Source organism: Arvicola amphibius, chromosome 1, assembly GCF_903992535.2.
Source record: "Arvicola amphibius chromosome 1, mArvAmp1.2, whole genome shotgun sequence".
Classification (NCBI taxonomy): domain Eukaryota; kingdom Metazoa; phylum Chordata; class Mammalia; order Rodentia; family Cricetidae; genus Arvicola; species Arvicola amphibius.
Genome location: NC_052047.1, coordinates 70,743,461 through 70,760,776, shown reverse-complemented (window position 1 = coordinate 70,760,776; position 17,316 = coordinate 70,743,461). Strand labels below are relative to the sequence as shown.

Below are 17,316 nucleotides of genomic sequence, written 5' to 3'. Positions count from 1 at the left end.
ATGCCGGGGGAGGCTGCGCGTGCTGAACTGCCGCTGCCTGAGGCAGGAGGGCCAGGATCCCGCACAGGTGAGACCGCAGCGGCTCCCCGTTCTGGCCCAATACCTTTCTCTGGCTTTCTCTCTCTCCATCCCTCAGCCTCCTAAAAGTCCCCTCCTCTATATTTCCAGACCGGTTCTTCCCTCCACATTGCATCCTTCCCCCACATCCACCCCCAGGATTTCATGAAAGCCTGGAGGCCGCAGGAATCATCCTCCAAACCTGAAGCCATGAAGGGCAGTGTCTTTCACTCTGGGCTGGCGCGAGGGGGGTGCTCTTTGGAACGAGTCCCATTTGCTTGAGCTTGTGTGCCACATCGCGTTTCTTTGTCCACAGAGAGCTATGGGGCCATAGGACCGACGGTGGGTGGCAGGTTTGGAAGCTGGAGTCCCAGAGGGTACTGAAGGCTTATCCAGTGACCACCAGAGGGTCCTTAGAAGTACCTTAGGTGTCCAGGGCAGCAAGCGGCTAGACTTAGAAAGGAGGTATAAGACTGATGGGAGCCCAGCCAGAGGACACTGGCAGAGCTGAGTCTGGGAGGTGAGGCCTGGGGAGGTGTCGTGGCCAGCAGTGGTCTTAATCTGTAGGGAGAAGCAGGGACATTGTGTTGGTGGGAGCCAGTCCACTTGCAGGCCTGAGGGTACTCTTAAGCTTGAATGGTCCCTGATGGAGATGAACTGTGTGGAGCTTGGATAAAGCCAAGGGCACCTTGCTGTGTGCAAGAAGTCATCTGGGGACAGGATGGGCAAGAATGGGGATGGCACCAGTGCTGGGCCAGAGGCCTGACTGAGAGCTAACACAGATGCCACCTTACTCTTCTTGGGGAACAGGCAACCCAGACCCAGTGGTAGGCTGGTTCCTTTCTGGCTTGCTTGGTGACTTTGGATGAGTCATGAAACAAACCACACCACCCAAAATCCCCCACAACTTTGGCCTTTTATTTCCATTTTAACCTTGGCCCAATTCTGCCCTTCTTCTGCCCTGAGGCCACACTAAGAAGTAGAGATGGCAAGAACCTGCCTTCAGGACACCCAGTGGTGGCTACTAACCACACCCACTTCCAGTGCCAGGTGTCCCTCAAGGGACCTGAAGGATCCCCTTCCCTTTCTGTCAGGACCCCTGGTTGCCCTGGTAGCCCAGCTGCAGGCCGATGAGTCCAGCCAGTGTCGAAGAGCCCAGTGCCCTGACACGGCTGAGAGCAGATATCAGGGAAGTGGCTGTCTCCTCTTCAGCCTCCCTCTCATCCTGAGTGAGATCTACCCAGCAACTGAGAAAGACAAAGCCACGGTGCGGTGCAGGCCATGTTGCCCTGTCACCAGTGAGCATGGTAGAGCCAGCAGCATTGGCTGTGTGCCTGCCAGAGCGGCAGGCCCCTAGGCACTGCCCCTCCCCCTCTCATGCAGGACTCGGCCTGGGCTCTGGGGATAGTAGGAAGGCTTTAAGTGGATACTTCAAAGCAATGTGTGTTTGGCCACGGTCCAGGTGAGAGAGGAGCTATTACAGAGGTCACAAAAAAGGGGGGGGGCTTACAAAATGACGCTTTCAGCACCCGGAGTACACTGGTGGGGCTGAGCTAAAAGCCACGGGACTCAGTGACTGTGCTGTGATCTCAGTGGTGATATACAGGCCAGTAAGACAGCAGCAGCCAGAAAGTTAGGAGGTGGTATGGGTGCTGCCATCTGGAGAGGTTTGTCTGCTGCCTTCCTAAGTCCCTAAGTACTTTTAGATTCATGGGGCATCGTGGTATGGGCATGTGTTTGTAATGTGGCATGTCAGCTGAGGGTATGCCAGCCAGCCCATGAGTATCTGTGCCTGAAAAGGCTTAGAGAAGGACCCAAGACAGACCAGAAGCTCCCAGAATGGTAGAGGAATCTTAGCATGAGTGGCTGCCACCATGGAGAGGACGAGGCCAGCCTTCTCTCAGTTGTCCTGTTCCCATGGGCACCTGATCACCATCATTTCCCATCACTGCCCTTTGGAGCAGATGCTACAGCTCAGATGCTGGTACATGTCCGTCTCCGTTCTCCAGAAACTTAGCTGCAGGCAGGGCTTTGTAGAGAGCTCCGGGAAACTTGAGGCTGGCCTCGAGTATAGGCAAGGGTAGGGGAGAGATGGGCTAGAGGCATAACCTCCTGCTTTTCAGCAGAGCTGGAATGTTCCAGAGCTGTAGTGTGTGGGACCCTAGTCCTTGCCACAGGGAGGAGCTGACATTGTCCAGTGGATTCTCAGAGTCCTGTTCCTGCCAAGCCTAGGTGAATCAAGCTGAAATAGCAAACTGGACTCTGAACAGAGACAATGGCTGATTGTACCTTTGCTGAAGTGTCCCCAAGAAAAGCCTGGGTTTCTAGTACACATTCCTCATGGCTCCCCTTCGTATAAAGCCTGTAGGCAGCTGCCTGCTCTGCTGACATCACTGGGAAGTCTTTCTCAAGCCTCCCCACCACCCTCATCTCTGCTACCGTCCCTGGCCAGCCTTCCTCTGCAATTTTAGCCATGGAAACCTGTTGTCCCATGTTCAGCTCTTCACCTGGCGTGGCTCTGAGATGTGTCCAGTAGGCATCTCGTGTCCCTTCCTGTCTCCACAGATCTCTCATGTGATGCAGCCAATGCCACCATCCTGAAAGGGGACCAACGGGAGCCCCATGCCCTGACCCCAGGGCCCAGCCTTCTGGCTCTCACATTCCTGCCCAGCAAACCAGGTGCCCGGCCCCAGCCTGAGGGAGCCAGCTGGGATGCAGGGCCCAGTGGGGCTGCCTCAACCTGGGTGGACCCAGCAGAGGGCAGCCCAAGTCCAGGGGTCCTCCCTGAGGGCCTACCTCTCCAGCCTTTGTCTGCTGACGTCCCTCTCCCTACCACCCTGGAGCCCCGCATCGTGATGGGTGAGGAGACATGCCAGGTCATCCCTTCACCCAGGGCAGCCTGGCCAGTGCTCAGGGACCGGGAGGGTGGGCACATGGCCCTGCATCCACCTCCGGAGCTGTGTTCTCAGGGTGATCCTCCTGTGCCTTCCCCTCCCCCCGACCTTGAGTCCTACTTCACACCCCCCTCCACTCCCACCAAGACCATCTATGGCCTGCTCCCTGACCATGGGCCCCACAGGGATGCCTGGGACCTGGAGGCCGAGCTGCTGGATGAGGTACTGGACTCAACGCCAGCTTCACCCTCAGGCTCCTATATCACAGCAGATGGGGACAGCTGGGCCTCATCGCCTTCCTGTTCCCTCAGCCTGCTGGCCCCCGCTGAAGGGCTGGACTTTCCCTCCGACTGGGGCCTCTCCCCGTCAGGGTCTGTGGTAGACGAACTAGAGCCACACCCCACAGACCCTCCAGAGCCCCCGTCCTCCGAGTCTAGCCTCTCAGCCGACAGCAGTTCTTCCTGGAGCCAGGAGGGCCATTTCTTTGACCCAAGCTTCTTGGCCAACGACCCGATGATCCCTGCCGCCCTACTACCCTTCCGGGGTAGCCTCATCTTCCAGGTGGAAGCTGTGGAAGTGACACCCCTGTCCCAAGAGGAGGAGGAGGAGGAGGAGGAGGAAGAGGAGGTAGCTGCTGGTGCTGCCACCCCAGATGGAGACCTGGCGGGAGAGGGCGAGGATGACAGCACATCTGGCTCCTTCCTGCAGTCGCTGTCAGATCTGTCCATCATCGAGGGCATGGATGAGGCCTTCGCCTTCCGGGACGATACCTCGGCCGCCTCCTCAGACTCGGACTCCGCTTCCTATGCCGGGGCAGATGACGACAGGCTGTACAGTGGGGAGCCCCATGCCCAGCCCAGTGCCCAGAGCACAGAGCAGGAGCACGGAAGCAGAGTCACAGTTCAGGGGACAGAGCACGAAGCCCGTCTCACCAATAGCCAGGAATCAATTGCAGAACTAGCAGAAGAGGCTCCAGTTTTAGGCAGAGAGTCTGAAGCTACCGTGCCCCTCCCTGATATGCGAGCAGCTCCAGACGCCCAGGAGGAAGCTACCACAGTCACCCCCAGGGGAGGGAACGAAGAAGTTGATGCGGTTGCTCAGCAAGCACCCAGCGCACTGCCCCAGCTCTGCCAGAAGGGGCTGAGCATGACTTTAGGCTCTAAGCCTGTCCCTGCACAACCAATTCTAGATCTGCAGGAAGAAACAAGCCCCACCTGTCCAATCCTTCTTGATAACCTGAAGGAAGGAGTCCTGGGCCTTCCCTCCACACTGGAGTATGTAGCTGTGGCTTCAGTGAGACCCCAGAAGGCTGAGGAAGCTGCTGCAATGCCCCAGGACACCCCTATTACTTTAGCCCCATTATTGCAATGTGCAGATCCCGCCTCAGGCCCAGAGTCTGTGGCTGTAGTCACTCTGAAGCTCCGGCAAGATGAGGGGTGTGTCATAGCAGTGCAGGGTGCCCCGGTGGCACCATCACCTACACTCCTACAGAGTACAGATGTGGCTACATTTGGGTTCCAAAAGGCTGAGGAAGGCATCACAGAACCCCTGGACTCCCCTGTGGCATCATGCCCACCCCTGAAAGGCTCAGACCTAGAACCTGAGGCTCTGGCCACATCAGGGTTCCAGCAGGATGAAGGGATTGCCTCAGTACCCCAGGACTCTCCTATGGCATGTCTACCCCTGCAAGGCTCAGAACCTGAGGCTCTGGTCACACTGGGGTCCCAGCAGGATGAAGGGCTTGCCCCAGTACCCCAGGACTCTCCTATGGCATGTCTACCCCTGCAAGGCTCAAATCTCACCTCAGACCGAGAGCCCGTGCTTGCTGCCACACTGGGACCACAGCAGGCTGAGGAGGGTGACATCATACCCCAGGTTACCCCAGTAACATCATCTTCACCCCTGCAAAGCTTAGATTCAACCTCAGAACTACAACCTGTGGCTGCAGCCACACTGGAGTCCCAGCAGGCTGAAGGCAATGCCACATCAGCCCAGGACACCCCTGAGATGGCATCTCCATCCCCCCAAGATACAGATTCCACCTCTGACCCAGAGCTGATAGTCCAAGACACCGTTCAGACTCTGCAGAGAGAAACAGGCTATACCCCAGAGACGAAGCCTTCAGCCTCTGAGGTCCATCAGGAGTCAGGCGTGGCCTTAGGACCAAAGCCAGTGCCCAAGGAGCAGGATGCAGAACCCCCTCTAGACTCAGCACTCCCAGCTCCAAAGCCAGCCCAACAGAATGGCTCAGAGCCAGCTGTAAAAGCTGATAACTCTGGGGCTCCAGAAGAGCCATGTCCCACCTTGAGCACAAAGACCTCTGAGCCTGCATCTTGTGCGGGAGAGGAAGTAGCAGAGAGCCTATCTGCACTCAAGCAAGGAGCATGTCTTGAAGCCCGTGATGGGGTCAAGACCCACTCACCTCAAAGAGAGGCCCTGGGGGCCAAAAACAAGCGGGGCAGAGGCCACAAAGCACCAGGGCATGGAAATGTGTCTAAATCGGCATCCCAAGGTACAGGGGAGACTTCCAAGGCACATTCTGCTGCGGGCTCTGAGGTCAGCCAGACACAGCTGACCTCAGCCGTGGAGGGAAGGGTCCTGAGCAGCAAGGACACCTTGGGCCCCAGGCTTCCTGCGGCTCTATCCGTGCAAGCCAGGCTAGGTTCCTGCCCAGGGTCCCCAGCAAGGGCCACATGCACACTGAGCAGCATCTACTCTGAAGAGACTGTCAGGTGTGCACCACCCTTCCTGCAACTGGAGCCCATGCTAGGCCTGGGTAGCAGAGAACGGTCTCAGAGGACCCCAGGTGCCCTTAATCCTTCCCTAGTAAACTCCACTAGTGACCTGCCCACTGCATCCCAGAAGAGGTTCCTGGACCCTGACCCTCCTGCTCCCAGTGCCCTCGACAGGGCATCCCAAACATCCCCAGGGCCCCTAGCCTCCTGCTTGTGTCCCACTCCCCAGAAAGTCTCTGTGGAAGAGGAACCCCCAGCCTCTCGTGGTCTGATGCCTCGGGCAGGAGCCCTGGGACCTGCTGCCGTTACTGCCTCAGGATCCACAAAGCCTCTGGGGGCCCGGCAGCGTGTCAGCCTCTCACCTCACTCCACCCTCAACCCCAAGGTGAACCCCACAGATGCCAAAGACCTGGCTTGCATCATCTCAAGCCCCTGCCAAGTGCCTCCTCCCTCTGGGACCCAGAACCCAGCTGGCCCTCGAGGGTTCCCAGCCCATGAGCAACAAGAGGATGAAGACAGCCCAGAGGAAGGTAAGGGTATGTGGGGGTCATGGCCTGGGCCAGCTAGACTTCTCCTAGAGAGACACTAGAGGATGATGGGACTGGAGGACCCTCTGCAACAGCAAGAGGCCTTCACACCTCACTCCTTCCCCCAGACTCACAGAGAGCCCCAGGCTCTGGCCAGCATTCGGATAGCCACGGGGAGTCGTCCGCTGAGCTGGATGAGCAGGATATCCCACCTCAGAAAGCGCAGTGCCAGGCACAGGTGCTGGTCCCAGAAAGGGGTGGGTCTCTGGGCATTTCCCCAGCCCCCACAGATGCTTAGCCTTCACCTTCCTACAGGGCTCAGCAGGCAGCAATGAGGAGACCATTGCCAAAGCCAAGCAAAGCCGCAGCGAGAAGAAGGCTCGAAAGGTCAGCTGAGGGCTCCCCTAGAGAGCCCTGGGAGAGGACATGTATTCAGGGAGGCACCCTTACGAACACCCCTCATAGCCTGTGGCTTTGAGTTAAATCTAGTAACCCCACCCCTGACACTGGAATGTCCTGAGGAGGCCCTTACAGAGGGAGGTCAGCCTGACGGGGAACGGCAGCCACCCAGTTACAGGTAAAGTGGTCTGAGTCTCCTGCCCTCCACCTCAGGCAATGTCGAAACTGGGCTTACGGCAGATTCAGGGAGTCACCAGGATCACCATCCAGAAGTCCAAGAACATCTTGTTTGTCATTGCCAAGCCAGATGTCTTCAAGAGCCCCGCTTCCGACACCTATGTGGTCTTTGGTGAGGCCAAGGTCTGTCACGCTGTCATGTTAAGGCCAGGGCTATGGCCATGTTGTGGTTTGGGGAAAGGCCAGCAGGGTCAGTGAGCTCTGTTCACACAGCTGTCCTATACTGCAGATTGAGGACCTGTCCCAGCAAGTACACAAAGCTGCAGCAGAGAAGTTCAAGGTGCCCTCAGAGTCCTCAGCGCTGGTCCCCGAGTTGGCACCTGGACCCCGGGTGAGGCCAGAGTGCGAGGAGCAGGAGGAGGAAGATGAGGAGGTGAGGCCTAGAAGCTCCCAACACTTGACTGGGGGCAGAATAAGGGCAGGATGGGATTCTGCCTGGGCAGCACCCTGCTCACGGGCCTCAGGCAGCTAAGCCACCTCCCTGTTCCCTCCACCAGGTAGAGGAGGCTGGGCTGGAACTTCGTGACATCGAGCTGGTGATGGCCCAGGCCAACGTGTCCAGGGCAAAGGCCGTGAGGGCACTGAGAGACAACCACAGCGACATCGTCAATGCCATCATGGTGAGCACTTCCGCAGCCCAGATGCCCCTATGGCGGGCCTGCAGAAAAGGCCCCTTCTAACCTGGCTCTTCTTCTGCAGGAACTGACAATGTAGCTACTGACTGGAAGCTCGGGCCGCTCTGCCTCTCCCCAGCCTGTTGTCCAATAAATGAGTGTCACATCATCACCCTTTGGAGTCCGCTCGGTTGTGTGGTATAGTCTCATCACCCTTGGGTGATGTCCCTTCACTGCCCGAGTGTCCCGAGAACCTGGCATTCCCCACTGCCTTCTGTCATCTGTACGTCATCACCATGCCACCATCACCCTTTAGTGTCCCATCGTTCTCTGCTGTTACCTAACTGCCCTCTGGTGTCTCCCCAGTACCCACGACATCCCTCATCACCCCCAGGGTTCCTTCACCCCTCTCTGGCTCTCAGACCCAGCTGCAGCAGCATGGCCATGTCCTGCCTGTCCTTTCCTCCTACATTTCTGGCCGCAGAAGTGTGGCTGTCCGGGTCCTTCCCTTCCACACACACCCTGCTGATGTGCACATGGGAACACGAGGGCATAATTGGGCACAGGGTGGACTACAGCTTGGTCTTCGGTCTCTCTACACATCCAGGAAAGAATTAGCTGCATGCCAATCAAGAGACCACCCCAACTGTCTTGACTCTCTTGCCTTGGCCTAGGCTCCCATGACCAGACCCAGGATAGCAGATGACAGGAAAATTCTGTTAAATACTGTCCTGAGGCCATGATACTGCTGAGAACCCCAGGGATACTCTAGCTTATCCAGGAGACAACTGAGGTATCCACAGGGCCCCTGGGGCTCTACCACAACCACCCCAGGCCAGAGACGGTCCTGGTCCTCACACAGCTCTTCTGCCCAGGACACAGCACTTCCTCCCCCAGTGTGGACAACATAGGAAGCTGTCCCCTCAGCCTGGCTTTCTAGGGCTGCCTGAACCCAGGTCACTTCCCTCCTTCCGGTGGCTAGGAGAGCTTTAAGGGCTCTGGAGGGTAGAGGCCAGAAGGAACTCAGCAAGGCTTAGGAGAAGAGCTGACTGGGGAAGGGGACAGAATGAGGCCCATTGGGCCACGTCAGCCTTTCAGAAGCCCCACCCTCAGCTCTTGTACCCTCACTTCTGATCATCCAGGAGGCTTTCACAAAGGGCCAGAGCTGCTACTGTCCTGGAGACGATCTGTACAGAGAATGCAAAGAAAGGAAGCCCTGCCGAGTAAGAGGTTCCCAAAGTGTCTGCTCCTGTCCCTTGTTCACAGAGTCAAAGCAGAAGCACCAATCAGACACTGTGGGCACTCATGGTCCAACAGACAAGGGTCAGGATGGAGTGCACCCCCACCCCCACAACAACATGGCTTTCAGCTAACTGGAACAGAAAAAAAAATGCTTGACAACTGGAGATTAAATTATTCACATTGTAGTAAACTTCTTTTTAAGGTCTCTGAGAGTTAGAAGAGGAAAATCATGTGCAAAATATCAGCTGTCCAGGGCCAGGCCGACAGAACTGGCTCTTCCTGCCAGCTGCAACTGGCCCTCCCCGAGTGGGGATATGCTACAGGCATTGCTGGGCCCCCGAGGAAGACACAGAGGCTTCCGCCCTGTGCCGGGGCATATGTCCTGTGGCAGTTCTCCACTCCTTCACAGTAGAGGACCTGGCCACCGGAGCCTCCTGTGTCTGCAGCACCTCCCTAGCTCCTAGCCAGGTCCAGGAAGGCCTGGGATGGCTGTGTGAGACAAGTGGACACTGTCACGACCCATCACGCCGAGTCCTGGTCCATGCTGCAGCCTAGCGCTTCAATATCACTACTGATGTCCAAGATCATGCGATCCCATTCATCTCCCTCCGACGGCGCTGACCGGTCATCAGGGCTGCCTGTGGTCCTGTTCCCATTGGTGGTGGAGGTGGAGGTGGTGCTCAGGGCACGGCGATGCCTTCCAAAGCTGTCAGTGATGATGCCACGGCCATCTTTCACGCCAATGGTCTCCAGGAAGTTTTCAAAGTGCTGACTGTCCTTCTCAGGGATAAAGGGCCTCAAACCTGCCAACATATGACCCAGAGTGACGTCTCAGGGGAGCTCAGGACCCTCACACCATACAAGCTATGCCCTGGAGCCAGGTGTAATTAAATCTGACTCTGATAAGAGCCCCCAGCTATAGATAGCTTGGTATCTGTCAATCTCACCCTCTTTGGCTTTGAGACGTGACACAGGTCAGGGGCCTCTGACCTTCAAAGCCCCTATCTTATAGGGCAGAAAGCCAAGGCCACAAAGCCATTTGTAATGACGTCTGTCCTCAGAGCCAGGACTCGTGCCAAAGCCGGTAACCAAACCCAGGGGAACTTTCTCAACCAGGAAGCTGCCCTACTCAGGAAGACCAGCGTCTCAGAGTCCAGAAGCCGAGAGCCAGAACCCTGATGAGGGCAGGCAGCCTGGGCCTGCCCAGATGGGATGAACAGTCCACATACACAATGGGTGAGTTTACAGACAGCAATCCTCTGTGGTGGAGCCTTGCAGGAAGAAGGAGGAGCGGAGTTCAAGGTCATCCTCCCCTAAACAGGGAGTTCACAGCCAGTCTGAGCTACATGAGGCTCTATATCATAAACCCAAACTAAAATAAACCAAGCACATGAAAAAGCACCCTGAACGGCCTGCTTCGGTGAGGGCCAGGAGGTGGTAGAAAGGCCTAGAGGCTAGCAGAACTGCCTGCCTGATGCAGGGTTCTGAGCAGCAGATACCCACAGCTCAACTACTTTCTAGCCCCCCTTTTCTGAGTCTTCCTACTCAGCTCAAGCTATCCTCCTGCCTCAGTATCCCGAGTGCTCAGATGATGGCTGGGCCCTTCACGCCTACCTCTATACCCACAGCTGGCAAAGATGCAGCTGAGAACAAACTGGGAAAGAGCTGGCTTCAGGCTTGTGAAGGTACATTCTGGGCTGGGTGCCAGGGACCTGGAACCTGAGCCTTGCTGGATATCTGAGCTGGGAGTGAGGAGCTCAGACTAGTCTCCAGTCCTTCACCTCCCAACAGTGGAGAGCCCCAGGCAGGCAGCTGACGCTCACTAGGCCAATAGGAGCCAGGTCAGCTGACCTCCCTTGGTTCACTGAGAGCACAGATAAGACCCTCACAGATCTCAGTGAGCTATTGCCAGCTCACTGTGTTCTGAGTGCTGGCAGAATGGGAAACCACAGACACCAAGGTCCCTTCCCGGTGTGGGGCCGATGCGTCAGTGATCCTGCCAGTGCTGGGCTCAGAATGAGGTGGGTTCTGCAGGGGTCTTGACAACGGCTCATCCTTCTATCTAGATGGTGTCTTTGCTTTCACACTCACCAAATTCCTACATGCTCCTCAAAACCCCCTTCAAGAGTCCCCTGACTCTTCAGCAACCACTCCTGACTTGGAGGGTTTGTTGAGACCCCGTCTCAGGACCCTTTCACGCTTCCTGGCACGGTCAATCCAGCTCAGCTCAAGGGGCTAAGCAGAGTGAGAACACAGCTATGCCAATCCTGAGGCCTCAGACAAGCTTTGGTGACAGACATGTCTGATGGAGCACATTCCCAGAGGGGACCAGGGACCCTCCCGAGCCACACTCACCAAGCAGCAGGAACTTGCGGCTATCCCCATAGAGCTGCCGCAGGCTGATGCAGAACTCATGGATGGAGGCCCCATTGCGGTATTCATGGAGCAATGCTGCAAACTGTTGGATCTCCTGCGATGACAGCTTAGTACGTAACTGTGAGGGAAGAGTGCAGAGCAGTGAGGGCTGGCACTGGTAAGTGTGTGTGAGTGTGTGTGAGTGTGTGTGTGCGCGCGCGTACGTATATGAGGGAAGAGTGCAGAGCAGTGAGGGCTGGCACCGGTAAGTGTGTGAGTGTGTGTGCTGTGTAACAACTGGAGCCCACCCTTGCCACACCCCCCAGTGGCCAAGGTTCAATACTTGGGTATCAGCCCCTGGTCATGTCTGGCTTCATGTGTACCTGCTATGGGGTCAGAATGCCCACCATATGTCCCTGTCATCAGGCCCAGCATACAAACTACCCAGAGAACCAGGAGGAACACAGATCTGCTGTCCCAGCACAGATAGGTCCTCAGTAGGGCTGAAGGGAAGGAAACTAGCTAGCTCTGCATGGAGTAGCAAGGATGTAAACGTGACCTGGGGGTAAACAGATCTAGAAGGCTGACTTTTCAAATCTAAAATAAAAGGAGGCATCAGGCCTAGGCACTGATGAAGCTGCTGTTCTTAATCTGCACCAGCATGGTCCAGGCCAAACAGCCCAGCACCAACTCGGGCTGATAGACTCCCGCTCCCACAGAAACCCCCCCCACAGACTCTTCCCGCTCCCACAGACCCCCGCCCCCACAGACCGACAGCAGCAAAAGCCGGCAAGTGACAGAACCGCTGCCCACCGTGAGCATGTAGTCCTGCAGCAGCTCCGTGGCGCTCGTGCTCAGTTCACTCTCGCTGACAGTCTTGCTGTGGGGCGAGGCCTGCATGCAGAAGGGCAAGGGCGGCAGGCCTCCCACATCTCCGGAGTCAGAGAAGCAGCTGCAAAGGCAAACGGTGAGTGGCCCCTGACCACTCAGCTCCTCACTACACAACCTCATGTGCCCAGTTAGGGCCGAGGCCTGTCAACCTGCTTACAAACATGACCATAGAAGCAAAGAACAGAGACTAAGGAAGAACTGCCTGGGCGTAGCTGACTCCTGGGATCAACCTTACAATGGAGCTGATGGGTTCTAGGCAAAGGAGGGAGTTCAGTAGAAGGGCCAGGACAGGAGGCTTGGCCTGCTCAGCTGGTGGTCCTGGGAGGGTCAGCAAAGAGGGGCAGGACGGCTGGGAGGATGAAGGTTGAGCTAACAGGCTTCAGGTCACCACACTCTGAGCCTTTCCCAGCGGCCCTTCCGGAGGCCACAGAAGATACGGAGAAGAAAGGACTGGCAGGGCTCTAGAGGTGGGCATCTGGGGCGCTGGACTCAGAGGAGCTGAAGAGAACCCGTAGGGCTGCCGAGACAGAGACTAGACACACAAGACCATGAAATGGATGAGCCAGACCCAGAGCTCGGTACATGTACTCACAAGGTGCTGGCTTCAGCGTCGTAAGTGTCCTTCATGTCCACTTTCGTGGAAGAGTCATCTGTGCAAAAGACACAAGACACAGGGGACTTTCGAGTACTGGGTAGGAGCTTCAGTCCCAAGTACCCAGCTGGCCCTAATGCGAGCACTCGCTGCAGGTAACCCCAATGCCACATCTATAGGCAACAGTAGCTGCCCCAGCCTTGGGAACTTCATCATGGAGCTTCCTAGACTCGAACCCACATCTCTCCTGAGGATTTTTGTCAAACACACGTCCTGTCAGAGGCTGGGATGGAGTCACACAGGACTCACAGATGGCCAAGGAAATAACAGTTGCTTTTGGAGATGTCAATCATGTTCTCAACTAAACCAGAGGGATAACGTCATGTGTCTCAGGGGACGCAGCAGAAGCCAGAGTCAGCTGAGCCTCAGCCTGTACCTGGCTGAGGCCTCAGAATCCCGAGTCCCTGGATAGCAGAGGAAGAGGCTGTGTAGTTAAGACTGCACTCTGCTTCTCCAAGCCCGAGGAAGTCACCCCACCACCAGGACAGGCAGTGACGGAGGCGCTCAGAGAGGCAGTCTTGAGAGAGACTAACAGGGAGCAGGCGACTGGTGATACAAGAGGGGCCAGGCGTAGGCAATGGCACCTGAAGATGTCGCTTTCTCTCCTGGGACTGGGACTGCAACAGTGCAAGGCAAAATAATGAAGGTCACTAATTAGCAGACCCTGAAACAGGAAGATGGCCCGTGCTGTGGGGTGGACACAGCGCACTAAAGGCTTTGTCCTGGCTGAAGCTCTCTTTTGTAAGTTCTAGAAACCTGAAGATATGGGGCCCAGCTATGCAGGTGGGTCGCAGCAGCTATGTCCAGGACTATGCCCACTAGACCTGTGTCACGTCCTGCCCTCCCACCGCATGGTCTCACCATGGTCCAAGAAACCTCTACAACAGTGGTTCTCAGCCTGTGGGTCGTGATCCTATACACTTTGCATATCGGATATATACATTACAATTCATAACAGTAGCAAAATTAGTTATGAAGTAGCTAAAAAATGATAATTTTGTGGTGGGGGGTCACCACAACATGAGGAGATGTATTAAAGGGTCACAACATTTTAGGAAGTTGAGAATCACTGTTCTAGAAGCTGGAAAGATCGGGAAAATAGAACCTTTGGAGCATCTAGAAAGGCTTCAGCGTCACAAGGCTTGTACTGAACTCTGAGAGAGCTCTGATAGGGCATGCTTTCTGACAGGGGGAGCCCTCTGACAGGGTAAGCTTGTGCTGTGTAAGACATTACACCCTGGGATCTGTCAGATCAGGTAGGACCCAGCAAGCAAGGCAGAACTGAGCAGGAAGGAGCAGGGTATGTGCAGTCCTCAGGGAGGTCTCAGGACAAGCTGGCCGAAGGAAGCCCTCGCACTACATGTGTGCTTATCCCAGTGAGTATGGTGGTTTGAAAGAAAATGGCCCCCAAAGGAAGTGGCACTCTTGTGAGGCGTGGCTTTGTTAGAGTAAGTGTGGCCTTGTTGGAGGAAGTGTGTCACTGTGGGGGCGGGCTCTGAGGTCTCATATATGTTCAAACTTTGCTCAGTGAGCTACTCAGTCCACTTCCTATTGCCTTCTAATGAAGACATAGCCAGCACCGTATCTGTCTGCATGCTGCTGTGTTCCCTGCCATGTTGAAAACAGACTGAACCTCTGAACTGTAAGCAAGCCACCACAATTAAATGTTTTCTCTGTAAGAGTTGCTGTGGTTGGGGGCTGGAGAGATGACTCAGCTGTGTTAAGAGCACTGACTGTTCTTCCATAGAACCTGGGTTCAATTCCCAGCACCCATATGGCAGCTCACATCTGTCTGTAACTCCAAGATCTGACACCCTCACACATACATGCCAGCAATGCAAATAAAATAAAAATAAATTTTAAAAAAAGTTTCCATGGTTGTAGTGTCTCTCCACAGCAACAGAAACCCTGACTAAGATTGTGAGCTTGCCCACAATGAACTGTGACAGTTAATTTTAGTTTCTAACTTGACTGGGCCTGAGATCAACTATGAGACATGCCTCTGGGTCCGTCTGTGAGAGTATTTCCTACAGAATCAACGAAGGGGAGGAAGATCCTCCCCAGAAGTGGGTAACACTTCCAGTGGCTGTGGCCCAAATACAAAGAAGTCCGAGTTAAGCAGCTCCTCACCTGCCATGTTTGTTCCTCCTGTGAGTCTGACTACCCTGTTGCTGAGGGTAGAGCCCAGCTCCCCTGGCCTTCAGCACCATACTGGGACTGCTGAAGCATCCAGGCTCATGGACCAAGCAGTACAGGGTTTGGTCTTTGCAGTGTGCAGACAGCAACTGCTAGACTACCTAGCCTGTACTGTGTGGGCTAATCCAATAAATCACCTTTCTATGGGTTCTGTGCCCTAGAGAACACTGAGAGAATATAGTATCAGACATGGGGCCTTTGCAGAGATAAACCTGACCACGCAGTTCTTAGGCCTTTGAAACTGGTCTGCAGGAGGAATGTAGCAGAGTCTAGAACTTAGGGTTTAATGGACCACTCTGGTAAGGTTGGGGAAACCAGATGGTGAAAGAAATACACATGGTGAAGATTGTGCTCAGAAAGTTTCAGACATGAAATAGGCTCTGGTAAGAACTAGGTTAGTTGGGCAGTGGTGGTGCACATCTTTAGCACTCAGGAGGCAGAGGCAGGTGGATCTCTGAGTTCCAGGCCAGCAAGGGCTACAAGAGAAACCCTATTTCAAACAACAACAACAAAAAGAACTAGGTTAGAAGCCAGGCAGTGGTGTGAACACCTTTAAATCCCAGCATTTGGAAGGCAGAGCAGGTGAGTCTTTGTGTGTTTGAGGCCAGCATGGGGTCTACAAAGTGAGTTCCAGGATAACTGTTACACAAACACCATGTCTTAAAAAACTAAAAACAAAAAACAAAACCACAAACAAACAAAAAAACCCCAAGGTTAGAGGTTATTCAGGTTACATTCTGGCAAGAATCTGGAGTACACTGCTGGGGTCCTGAGAATTTTTTTTTTCTTTTTGGTTTTTCGAGACAGGGTTTCTCTGCAGCTTTTTTTTTTTTTTTTTTTTTTTTTTAAGAGCCTGTTCTGGAACTAGCTCTTGTAGACCAGGCTGGCCTCGAACTCACAGAGATCCGCCTGCCTCTGCCTCCCGAGTGCTGGGATTAAAGGCGTGCGCCACCACCGCCCGGCGGGTCCTGAGAATTTTAAGCTGCTGAACTAATGTATTTAATAGGAAACTTCAAGGTGGAGAGCCTCAAGCTGCCGTGAGGTTACTGTTCACCACTCTGTCCAAGAAGCAAGATAGAAAGAAATGTGCTCTGAATCCAGAAGACCTCAATAAGGCCGAAGGGGTTCCCTGCTCCTCTGAAACAACTGCCTTGCACAGTATATGCTGTTGAAACCGTGGTCGTGGAGCCCGAGCTCCATCCCAAGCTGGGGTAGGACTTGACTGGATCATCCACATGATACTGCTGATATAGAAAGGAAAAATGGAAAAACTGAGAGGTCACAGGGTCTTATTCTGTGGTTCCAGAAAGCTGCTAAGGCCAATCAATGGGCAGTGAGGTCAGAATCCCTGCAGGAAGCCCTGAGATGCCATGAAGCCATGAAGGTAAAGTCTAAGCTACAATAGAGACCTCAGGGTGTTGTAGAGGCTGGAGCTAAAGTGTGTCTGCCAAAGACAGCTCCATCACTGATGTCGCAGTCTAGGAAAGAGGCTGTGCCGCAGGCAGAAGAGCTGGAGCCCGAGACACAGGGCTGCGGGAGCTGGTGCTTCCACTTGGTTTTGGTCCTACAATTATCATGTCTTTCCTTGCTCTGCCTCATCCTTCCTTCTGAAATAAAAATGTTCACCCTGTACCACTGTGCCTTGAAGGTATATTCAAATTATGTAACCTGGTTTTGGGGGTTTTGTTTTGTTTTTATAGGTAAGGGATGCCTTGTGTCTGGGGAGACTGGACTTCTGAACAGTGCTGACTGTCAAGAACCGCAGGGACCTCAGGGCTCAGAATGAACTCATTTTGCAGCACCCGACTGACATGAGCATACCGGGAGGCGCCAGGGGCACAAACTGGTCTGCATGTGAAACATTTCCATAGGATGTTTCAACACTTGTCATGTGTTTGGGTGCTCAGCCCCGAGTTAGCAGCACTGTTGGAGAAGGCAGAGCCTTGCCGATGCTTTAGCCTGGCCCCACTTCCTCTTCTCTCTCTCTGCTTCCAGACCGTGGATGCAAGCAACCTCCAGACTTTTGCCCCTGCCACCATGCCCTCCCCTCCGGCTACTATGCTTTTCCCACCATGAGGGAAAGATAATGAACCATTCTTCCCTCAAACTGCATCTTTTTCGGTATTTGGTTACAGCAATGAGAAAACTAACTTATATTCAAAGCGTGCTATTTTGAAACGGTCGGGTCTCAAACTTGTAGCAACCTTGTCTTCATCTCCTGGGGTCCTGGACTACAGGTATATGTCACCACCCAACTAGGAAGTATCTACGGACCAAGAAGAGATCCACACAGCACCATAGCCAGCTTTCATGGATGATGCGGAAGTGCAGACCCTCCTGGGTGCCTTCCTGCCCCTCCCTAACTTCCTGGTCTCAGTCTCTCACAAAGCCAGGGCAACCTCAGGCTGTCTGGTTGTGGTCTTGCAAGGGACCACACACTGAGAGCAGTCCAGGTATATCAAGAGGGAGGCTCCTCCAAGCATGCTCAGCCTCCCCAGTTCCACAGCAACCTGTACT

At 54.7% G+C, this 17,316-nt stretch overlaps 2 protein-coding genes across 4 annotated transcripts in view; one reads left to right on the top strand and one right to left on the bottom strand.

Moving 5' to 3' along the window:
- Nucleotides 1-8,836, top strand: Nacad (NAC alpha domain containing). The gene is made up of 9 exons (XM_038324310.2): nucleotides 1-67; nucleotides 2,623-4,544; nucleotides 4,632-6,216; nucleotides 6,342-6,451; nucleotides 6,529-6,600; nucleotides 6,826-6,972; nucleotides 7,079-7,222; nucleotides 7,347-7,469; nucleotides 8,606-8,836. The coding sequence occupies exons 1-9, from the start codon at nucleotides 1-3 to the stop codon at nucleotides 8,834-8,836; spliced, it is 4,401 nt and encodes a 1,466-aa protein (XP_038180238.2).
- A 35-nt stretch (nucleotides 8,837-8,871) lies between these two features.
- Ccm2 (CCM2 scaffold protein) overlaps nucleotides 8,872-17,316 on the bottom strand; it is a 60,267-nt gene continuing 51,822 nt past the window's right edge. For all 3 annotated transcript variants that reach the window (XM_038342178.1, XM_038342189.1, XM_038342184.1), the window contains 4 exons: nucleotides 12,544-12,601; nucleotides 11,874-12,012; nucleotides 11,061-11,199; nucleotides 8,872-9,508 (listed from right to left, as the gene is read on the bottom strand). In XM_038342178.1, coding sequence (XP_038198106.1) covers nucleotides 9,228-9,508; nucleotides 11,061-11,199; nucleotides 11,874-12,012; nucleotides 12,544-12,601 — 617 coding nt within the window. In that variant the 3' untranslated portion in view covers nucleotides 8,872-9,227. The remainder of the gene's footprint in view (nucleotides 9,509-11,060; nucleotides 11,200-11,873; nucleotides 12,013-12,543; nucleotides 12,602-17,316) is intronic.

Excerpts from the sequence above, each read along its gene's own strand:
- Nacad (XM_038324310.2), top strand. The coding sequence starts at position 1 with ATGCCGGGGGAGGCTGCGCGTGCTGAACTGCCGCTGCCTGAGGCAGGA. Across the intron at positions 6,452-6,528 it reads AAGCGCAGTGCCAGGCACAG|GGCTCAGCAGGCAGCAATGA; the intron begins GTGCTGGTCCCA and ends ACCTTCCTACAG. Across the intron at positions 7,470-8,605 it reads ACATCGTCAATGCCATCATG|GAGGCTTTCACAAAGGGCCA; the intron begins GTGAGCACTTCC and ends CTGATCATCCAG.